Raw genomic sequence first — 10441 nt, 5'->3', positions numbered from 1 at the left:
TTATATTTTTATTTTGTTTTAGTAAATAAATATACATTTCTTACATTTTTTTCTATTCAATTGAATGTATAGTATGTTTCAAGAGAAAATGTATGCGTACATATTTGTAACAAAACGGTTCCAAAAATTTGGAAAAATTAAAAATAGTTCCTAGCTTCTCAATTTCCAATTCACGTCTAAATGGATACTTTTTTTTTATCAAAACAGGACAGAAAGATATGCAATTTTTGCCGAATCACTTCGAGTTCCATGATCTTGATGTCAAACCAGTGAGACATTATATTATATTGTGTTCCCTAAAGTTTGTTGTTGGTTATGATATTTATATATAATTGTTTGTGACCAGATTCAATCCATCTCTGAAGCAAAACTTCCTGTGTCCTTCTCACACGCGATGGTAACTATGAATTGTGCTATCGTTTACTGCTTGTTAAACGTTTCACTTGATTTGTTTATTACAGTTTCCAAATATACCGCATTTTTTCTATTGTTGCGTTTCCTTAAAATTATTTTCATTTGCGATCACAGCGCTTCTCTAGATTTCAAGTACACGCACACATTTAAACACCCATATGTTGATGATCTTATTTTTTTTCTGTATTCGAATTGCCAAAACCATTAAACACTTAAGAACACCGATGTTGAATATAAACACATTTTTTGTTCGTTGTACATTCGCTTGGTTTTTTTGCCAGATTTGTTTTACATCCGCCAATTGCTGTTGCACATATAACATTAGTCAAATAAATGATTGAGTTGATGAATCTCGTAGAATTGTTACACAATGACTTAGACTGTTGTTGTTGAAAATCTTTAAGCGTAGCCAGTCGTTACGCTATTCTCTATTGAGGATGACGAATGGCAATTGAGATTATTTTCTAATTTTTGTATGTAATCAACATAATTTCCATGGTTCTATGTTACACCTATCAGATTTAAAAATATTCCTCCTAACTTTACAAGCACATCATAATGTGCCAGAACTGTTCTTAGCACTAGTTTATCCTATTTCACAGCCTATGGATAATAAAACTACATGAAAATTGTATAGAATGAATGAAACGTCCTGAATATTGTTTGTTGCTTGTTTTACTTCACTGTTCGATCTACTAACCGTAATGGAAGGACCGTCAGTGCATCCGATCGCGTCTTGCATCCGATCGATTGCGTCAGGGTTTCCTTGTTTGATTGCTGTTTCAAGTTTTTGCGTAAACATGGCACTTATTTTCCCACAAAACTCCAGTGGATGGATTTTTGTGTTTTATGTACTACTGCTACAAATTGTGTGTTTTGATTTACCTAATGTGAACTTTGAGTGGCACGAGAGAATAAAAAATAACAAATGCCTGTCTATTTTTATACATATTTTGTTTTCTGAAATCTTTCAGTTCGCTTATGCTTTGCCACGAGCGGCGCGCAGAGTTTTCACGGAAATGGAAACCGCTTGCCGCTATTAATTTGAGAATCTGCTCCCTAGTTTCATTTATACTCTCCTAAAATCAACATATCAGTAGTGCATTAACATTCATCGGATTGACACATATTTAGGTAGACGAGATCGCAATTTTGTTGAGAGGTGCGTAGCGTGTTTTGGCGGTTGGGTGCTTCATTCTCGAGCTTCAGCTTATTGGGAATCAGCAAATTAATTTTGGGAGATCAGGGGATTCAACGGATTCAGTCGGAGATACTTTACTGGAATTCGTTCAAGCAAATGAAGTTTAGGTTGAGATCAAAGTGCTGTTTTTCTTCCAATATTTCGCGAATTTTGAGGAGTTTCATGGGATGTAGCTACCGAACACTTCATAAATGCAATGGAGTCGAGCAAATGTTATATTTTTTTCATCGTTATTGCCGATCCCCACACAAGTGGAGCTGTAACTTTAATTCGTTAAAACATATATAGGGTAACACGGGGTGATTTGGACCACCCCATTATCTCAAAAAGTACGGTTCAACTTGGATTTTTCATAATGTCATCTTCTTTTATTGTTGAACCGTATGTAACTAACGTAAAAAACTTTGGTAAAATTCGACAGGTGGAAGGAAATGGTAGCATGAACACAGCAGGCACTTTGATCGTCAAAAAATGTGAGTTTTCCGATCGTGGTTTTAAGGTTTTTCCCGCTGATTAAACAAACTTTTCGTGTATTGTGCAGAAAAGTTCTGTTCGCCTACAGAAGAGGAACAATGTGATGCAGCGAAACTGTAAGTTTGATAACAATAAATGAATAAATTGCATTTTAATTTTTGCATGTTGTGTGGGGTGAATTGGTCCTACAGGTTTGAGGCGTTTCTTTGATCTAATTGATTCCAGATGTCATGGAATTACAAAAAGAGGATGGGCATACAACGTTGGAAGAAGGAGGAGCTTGAAAAAGCAACTCAGGCCATCAAAAACGGATATTCTTTGACCAACAACGAAAGTGTTTGAAAATGTTCGAACAACAGTTAAAAGATTCATGCAGAATTCGAGATGGTGTCAATCCAATTTTTCTGGTCTGGAATCTGGCCAAGGCACCTGGTATCGATCCTAAAACACTGTTACTGATTGTAACACTATCCCAAAATACCTTACATAAACATAAGTATGTTTTTTTCGATGAAACACACACTGGACCAAATCACCCCACAGACGGTCCAAATCACCCCGCATCAAATTTTAATGTCCAAAAATCATCTCTTCTATTTTAAGATATATTTGGTAATTTGAAGCTTGATATAATGATTAAACATTATTGATTGAGAGAAAATAAGTGTAGCTCAGTATACAATGTGACATTTTTTATTTAGACCGTATTTGTTTGTAAATATTAGATGATTTGCGTAGGTGGTCCAAATTCCCCTTTTTTCCCCTACCTTTGATATTCGCGATATTAACAGAACTTTCAACGCAATTTTTTCATAAAAACTTGAACAATACAGTCTTTCGTTAGAAATTAATAGATATTTCTTTATCTCAATTCATGAATTGGCTATCTTGATATAAATCCAATGATTGAAATATCTTGAATAAATTGAACATTGGCATGATATTGATATGATATGATATTGGAGCAGCACGCCATTGAGAGATACAAGACAAATTAGGAGATTAGTTATATCAATATTTGGTGGAATCCGAGATGTTGCTTCGGTATTCCACAATTTTTTATGACTCATGGGAACTGGGATAAAGCGGCTACCCTAAGGAATATGCTCGTTTTCAGTATGCACATACCGCTACAATATCAATTTTTCGAAGAATATTGTAGCTTATACACTTCGTTTCACAACTATAGAACCACTCATTTTTTTGAGCTTCCAGAGATATGAAAGAAGTCGGTTGAATTGAAGTACATAGTGTAGAATATAATAACTATCTTCATTTAAAAAACTGGCCATTTGAAGGTGATGTTGTAATCAGGGGCTGAGCAATCAAAAAACTGGAGGCGATCTGGCGTAGTGGTAACATCCATGCCTCTCACGCTAAAGGTCACGAGTTCAATTCTCACTCCCGACATTCTTCCTAAAATGGAAGTAAAAGTGACGAACCAGCCAAATGAGTTGAAGATCACTATAATACAGATAAAAAAAAAAAAAAAAAAAATCAAAAAACTAAAAGTTGCCTGGTTTAGGTAGCTTACCATCAACACGAATGAACAGTCACAAGTAAAACGAAGTACTTCAGAATCATTTACTGCTGTTAACAATGCTGTTCACAATGCACAATGGTCCAGAAGATGCGTTTAAGTGGAAATTAGCATTTAGAGCTTGACAGTTATTCTCTAGACAAAAACTGTCTTAGACGAAGTTGTTACTCATGATAGAGCGCTCGTTTTTATGTTGTCAAAAATAACATAGTTTTGAAAATCACATATTATATAGAATGAAATCTGTTCTTTCAAATTCCGTCAATAAACATTTTTTATGTTTGTCCCAGAAAGAATGACAAACAAATTAAAAGAGCATGTTTTTTGGGAAGAAATATCAATAACTTTGAGTAAAATTGAGATATTGACAAGTTCTGCATCGAAAAATGTTTGTATTAGTAAGCTCTAAAAGTCTTTCGAAGACAGTTTACATGTAAAATTTGAAACATAAAAGTTAGAGCAAAACAAACAGTTTTTTTCATGGTGACTCTGACGTATTTTAGAAAAAGGCGTTATATCGTTTATTTCAAGAGATAGAGAAAAACTTTGTTCTACAAAGATATATCAAATAATTGGGGCTACAACATTGTCGAACTATATTTACCTCTATCTATAAAGATAAGAAAGTTAGATTTTTTATTTCATCGAAAATTTTGGTCACCCTATTTTTGGCAACATAAAAGCGAGCGCTCTATCATGAGTAACAACTTTGTCTAAGCCAGTTTTTGTCTAGAGAAAAACTGTCGAGCTCTAAATGCTAATTTCCAAATAAATGCATCTCCTGGTCCATTGTGCAATCCTGTTAACACTGCTGTGAACAATAATTTTCAAATAGCCAGTCTTTTAAATGAAGATAGTTGCCATATTCTATACTATATACTTCAATTCAACCGACTTCTTACATATATCTAGAAGCTCAGAAAAAATAAGTGGTTCTATAGTTGTGAAACGCAGTGTACAGTTATTGTTCGGGACAAATACGACATTAACTATTAAAACTTGTATGTCTGAATTTGTGGAAATCATTAAATTCAAGGTAAATATATGAAATAAGGTGGGTCTATTCACCTACCAAGAGTCGTAATAGAAATACCCATAAAACCGCAGCGCACATATAAGCGTCTATCAGCTTTAGTAAACAGAACATTGTAAGTCGTTATCCTCCACTGACCATTTTGTCTCTAAACAATAAAGCAATGTCTATGTGAATTAATCGCTTAAAGTAATCAAAATATCTGCTAAAGTGTCCTGAGGTTCCGTCTCCAGAGGTTCCTGGCGACGGAGCCTCACAAACGAGATAAAAGGTTTCGCCCCAGAATTGACCTGCAAAATCGCTCAGCGTGGAAGCTTTCAACGAAGGCACTATGCTTCCAGCGCAGTAACAGTAAGAAAGTTAGTAAGTCTCTAATAGTATGTGAACAGTCGTCCAAACGGATGATTTTGTAAAAATATTAGGTCCAATAAAGTCATGGAACTCTTCAAAAATAGGGTGACAACAGTAACAGTCAATACTTATGTTATGTCACGCTGTTCGTGGTCGAACTCCTCTGAAACGGTTCAACCAATTTTCATGAAATTATGCACAAAAAACTTGGTAGACATGAGAATAGGACGTAAATTATACATGATATCGCTAGGGTACTGATTACCGTATGTTCAATACCGATTTGGGTGGCCCTATGCAGAAAAAAAATCTAAATAATTTTTAATTCTATTTTTTTAATTTGGCATAAAAGTAAATATAACCTCAAAGGTTGTTAAATGACAGATGACACTAAGTTCGCTCCATCGAACTTTCATCCACACATGCGCCAATAGCCTCATGCGTGTTCCCGGCTAACTGGAAGACTTTTTAAATAAACATAATGAATTATTGAAATTCTTCATATCATACATGCTCGGAATGCAAGGTGACAATCACGTTATTGTCATCAATCCTAATGAAACACCGACTGGAGAACACGTGTATACATTCAATGCGCATGTTATTGAGAACATTGCTGGGGTCATGGTAGACGACTGCACAGCGATGCGAGAAATTATGATTCGAAGAAGAAACAATAATCTGGAGCTTATCGTTGATATACTTCGTTCAAACGACGCTCTCCACCTTCTTCTTCAATGATACTAACGTTCCTAATGTTGCTATCGTTCACAATCTCAACGAAGAATATCTTGCGAACGATAAAGAGATAGAGAGCGAGCGACTGCGATTCTAGACAATCAGAAGCGGTGTGAGGAAAAATACACTCACTTGCGAGACGCTATCATGAGCAACGCCGACACAGCATTTTGTTATTTCCAAGCCTAACGCATGCATTGCCATGATATTACAGCACATGTGTTCAAACAAAACAATGAATGAAATGAAAAATGAGCTTCATTACAACATTACACATATTCGGTCCCACACCTTGCTGGATGTATTCGGTTGGATGGTAAATGCGAGGATTACCTCATATGCACAATTTTAATTTGGATAATCGACAAAATACGCCCTGAGGAAATCGATAGTGTGATTTCCTCTAAAATTCCAGATACGTCTATTGAACTACTCACAAAATTATTACAAAATTACCCGAATCGATTGCAATATTGCATTCTGTCATCCGTTCGACTTCGACGAATTGTGCAAATGTGATAACCTTGAAACGCAATGCAATATAGACGTGTTCCATTACTGTAAAGCGTAAATTGTTGAGAACAAACATGTCAAATTCGTTACCAATGTATTCTCTACAAATACAAATACATGGCAGAACAATGTTTGCCGGGTCAGCTAGTATACTATAAAACTACTGCAAATCATGAAAAAGATAATTTTATTTATATGTTTTGGAACATTCCAATACCTGTTTTGCACAGGTGCGCTGATCTAGAGCATTCATATAAGTGGACAAACCATGATCATATTTTGGACTGGACAAACCAAAACCATTTACCTTAGGTAGTATTGCGTTAATTGTTTATTATTCATCGAAAACATGAAAATGAGTGTACAAGTGCGAAATCCCATTGCGAAGGAATGCCAGAATGGTGTATTATACATAAGAATTGATTCTCTCTCTATTCTCTCTTTTTCTTTATCCAATATTGAGAAACTCTACTCTTTTTCTCAATTCTCATGTACAATAAACCATTCTGGCATTCATTCGAGAACACGGCAATAGTACCAGCTTTTCTTTTCTCTTTCTCTCTAACTCTCTCTTTTTCTCTTTCTCTTTCTCTTTCTCTTTCTTTTTCTTTCTATCCCCTTTCTTTTTTATTGCCTCTATTTTTTCTCTCTTCCTCTCGCTCTATCTATCTATCTTTCTCTCTTCCTCTCTCTCTCTATCTAACTTTCTCTCTCTCTTCTCAGTTCCTTTCTTTCTCTCCACTTCCTCGCTCTTTCTTCTTTCGCTTTCTTTCTCTTTCACTCTCTTTCTTGTTTTCTCTCCCTTCTACGCATAAGCGATGAAACAACAATGCATACGAGTGATTCAATAATACGCAAACACGATGCCGTGCTCTTTGTCATCTTCTCACCTCGGATAAATGATTTCGCTCTCAGACTTTGGGTCGAACAAAACCTCTATGAGCTGCCTGCTGACTGGCTAAAGCGGAAATAAAATACAAATCTACTTCTATATTTTCCTTCTCCTACACTGCATTTGCATTTTGTGCTAGCGATTTACGGGTGTATAGCAGGCTTTGCAATAATATTATAGCCCTCAAAGTGCTGGCGGCCGACTAAATGTAAATAATAAATAAATAGTATTTGGAAACAACACGAAATAGATTTCGATATTGTTTGCGCCCAGAAATGAAGCCTACCACGCTGTCGTCAAAATGCCATACAATATTCGTATCCATGGCGACCAAATAAGCGCAAGGCAACGTTGTTGTTTGGTTTGACGACAAATAATCGTTGTGATATGCAAACAAATGCAGAGTTGCGTCGATTATTTTGAACTGTTGTGGTATGCCCCTTTTTTTTACTACGCTTCAAGCTTATCTACTACTTATTGATGATGTAGACTGAAAGCTATAGCGAGATAGGTGCCAATCGGGAAATGCAGAGTTAGAATAAATATTTGGTAGTCCTGATAAGATCCAATGAATGAATGCCTGAGCGATGCAATCTACTTGCGATCAAAGCGATAGAAATCGATTCGAAAATTGTTAAGATATCTGTCAGCATCAACATGTACTGCTGACGGTTTGGAAAATATTATTATGAACCACTGCCAGAATGGACTATCGAACAGAAAGGTTGAAGAAAATTTTGGAGCAAGCTTTCCCCCTTCAAAATCTTTAGAAAAGTACCGGCAACACGGTATAGTGGCCGATAAATATGGCGCCCGATAACACTCTCTCTCTTTAAAAATTCACATTTTTATGAAATAATGTTGACATTAATGACTATTTTCGATATGAAGGAATTTTGATGAGATTTGTCTGATATGTTTTACATTACGATTGCTTAATCCTTGAGCAATTTAAATTAATGAAAATTTGAAGCATATTGGGTTTTAATAAGCCTTCCGTCATTCAAAATCATGGTTTCAATCCAGCTAGTTAGCAAAAAAGAAAAAAAGAAAAGCAGACCAGGAAAGAATGGAAGATATCGCGAACAGCTGTGCAATTTCATTCGGTTGAAGAACCTTGTCGATTTTCATCCCGTCTGGTGGAGAGTGCGTCTGTATGTTTGCTTTACATCCACACATTGTTGTCGTTGTGTGTCAATATCAATATAATTTAGTGCAATGCGTACATTGATATAAGGAAACAAATTACGATCATCAATCAACCATCTTTAACTACTTTTCTAAAACCATACAAACCATTCGATACCGTTAGATGGAGAGCGTTTGTGTATGATTGAATCACACGCAAGCATTGTGGATTTCATGCGTTGTCGAAAACAGATAATGGCGGTTTTATAGCATGTAGGAGGTTTACTCGTTTACATTAAAATGAAATTCGAAATATAACTTTTAAAATCACAGGCCATATACCGTTGAACGTATTTCTCTCACATCACGGAGACGAATGAATCCAAAGAATTAAAGTCTTTGTTAGCAACGAAAAAAAAATATAAAAATCTGATATTATAAGTGCCTATTCGAACTATTTCATCATGTTACAGCTGACGTCACAAAATTCCCACATTTTTCTGTTCATTTCATAAATAAACTTGATAACTGAAAAATAGAATACAATTTGCAGTACTTTAGAGTAGCAGGAGAACCGAAAACTACATTACACTGATTCTGCACTTCACCATTGCGATCTCGTCAAGTACATATAAAAATTGTCTAGCTATGATACAAAATACATACGGAGACACACATACAAACGCCCACTATTTACATTGTAGTACCTGATGGGTACCTGCAACATCAGACCATGCTTTCCTTTTCCGGCGTAGACTGCAACTCGCCGAAACCCGTCACACCGGCAACACCAACCGGAAGGACTCCAACTTTGCGCAAACTAGAATCACTCGTCTTGAACCCGTTGCCGTGGATGAATCCCACCAGCCACGATTTGATTGAGCTGCGCGTCAGAGATTTTTTGCTACAGCTGTCATCATCTGGTGCTCCAACATTCTCCAGAGAATACCACCGTTTGTGTGTACTCAGGCTGTCCTCCTGGCCGGGCGTCACCAGAGAGGTTTGACGCATCAACAGCGGGCAGTGCTGCGATTCTTCGTTGTTCCCGATCGAACCATTGCAGTTGTTGTTGAGATATTTGTACACGTCCGTCGAGCTGCTGTCCTCGTGCACTGTCGAAATAACCATCTTTGTCGAGGGATCGGGCTGGATGGATTCGCTGCTGATGGTAGAAACGCCCGCCTCGAGCGAATGGGAGCCCCCGTGGGCGATGCGAGGTTTTTTCTCCATTCTAATACTTTCCAACCGCTTGCGGACATCACTCGGGAACGGATCCAGCGATCGACTTTCCCGCAGGAAACTACCCGAATTACAGATCTTACGGTAATCATCCGTAGATGCAATCGAACGAAGCTTATTCCTAAATTTCTTACTGCTATTGTTAAAGATGACTTTCTTCACTAGACTATCACTAGATTCGGTTTTATCTATTGCATTTCGCGGTTCTAAAGTACTTTGGGAGTCGGCATTTGCACGTAGTGGAATTTGCTCTAACCTTCGCTGGTTGATACGTGGCGAATCACGTATCGATGGCCCAAACATCGAACCCTGCAGACTGTAATTGCTTTCGAGATCTTTGAGTGCACTGGACTGGCGTCGGCTTCCGACGATATAATTTGCAATCGCAGTCATGCTCGGTTGCCGCGAGTCATAAGTTAACTTTGGCGATCGCCTGGGCCTACAGAATAACGGTGGAGGTAGATCTCGTACATCGACAGGTTTCTTCTGAATGGCTTTCTCGGTGGCTTCTTCTAACCAATACGTCATCACTTCACCCTTCCCCTTCATCGCGATTAGCCCTCGTTCGACCGTCACATAACCACCCAGTTCATCCAGTGCAGCCTTACATTGAGGTGATATGTGAATCTTCAGTGCCTCTCCATTAGATTCCATCCGGGAAGCTGTGTTAACCGTATCACCAAACAAGCAGTACCGAGGCATGGTAAGTCCCACAACACCGGCCACAACGGGCCCAGTGTGGATGCCGATTCGTAATTTAAGCGTTTCGTTCGGACGATGTGAAATGCGGTGGGTTCTCACTGCTTGTAGCAATTCTAAAGACATCGAAGCAATCTCTCCGACATGACGATTATCATTGGGGATGGGTAGACCGGAAACCTGAAACTAAGTTAATGAGAAACTGTTGATAGAAATGAC

At 37.4% G+C, this 10441-nt stretch overlaps 1 protein-coding gene across 6 annotated transcripts in view; it reads right to left on the bottom strand.

The window, feature by feature from the left end:
- LOC129764731 (receptor-type guanylate cyclase Gyc76C-like) overlaps nucleotides 1-10441 on the bottom strand; it is a 238153-nt gene continuing 227712 nt past the window's right edge. For 4 of the 6 annotated variants that reach the window (XM_055764150.1, XM_055764153.1, XM_055764151.1 and 1 more), the window contains one exon: nucleotides 1-10402. In XM_055764150.1, the coding sequence (XP_055620125.1) occupies nucleotides 9011-10402 (1392 nt within the window). In that variant the 3' untranslated portion in view covers nucleotides 1-9010. The remainder of the gene's footprint in view (nucleotides 10403-10441) is intronic. The other 2 variants (XR_008741205.1, XM_055764152.1) reach the window with 2 other exon arrangements.

Source organism: Toxorhynchites rutilus, chromosome 2, assembly GCF_029784135.1.
Source record: "Toxorhynchites rutilus septentrionalis strain SRP chromosome 2, ASM2978413v1, whole genome shotgun sequence".
In the NCBI taxonomy this organism is placed as follows: domain Eukaryota; kingdom Metazoa; phylum Arthropoda; class Insecta; order Diptera; family Culicidae; genus Toxorhynchites; species Toxorhynchites rutilus.
The sequence above is the reverse complement of the archived record's forward strand: the minus strand, read 5'-3'. Positions and strand labels throughout refer to the sequence as shown.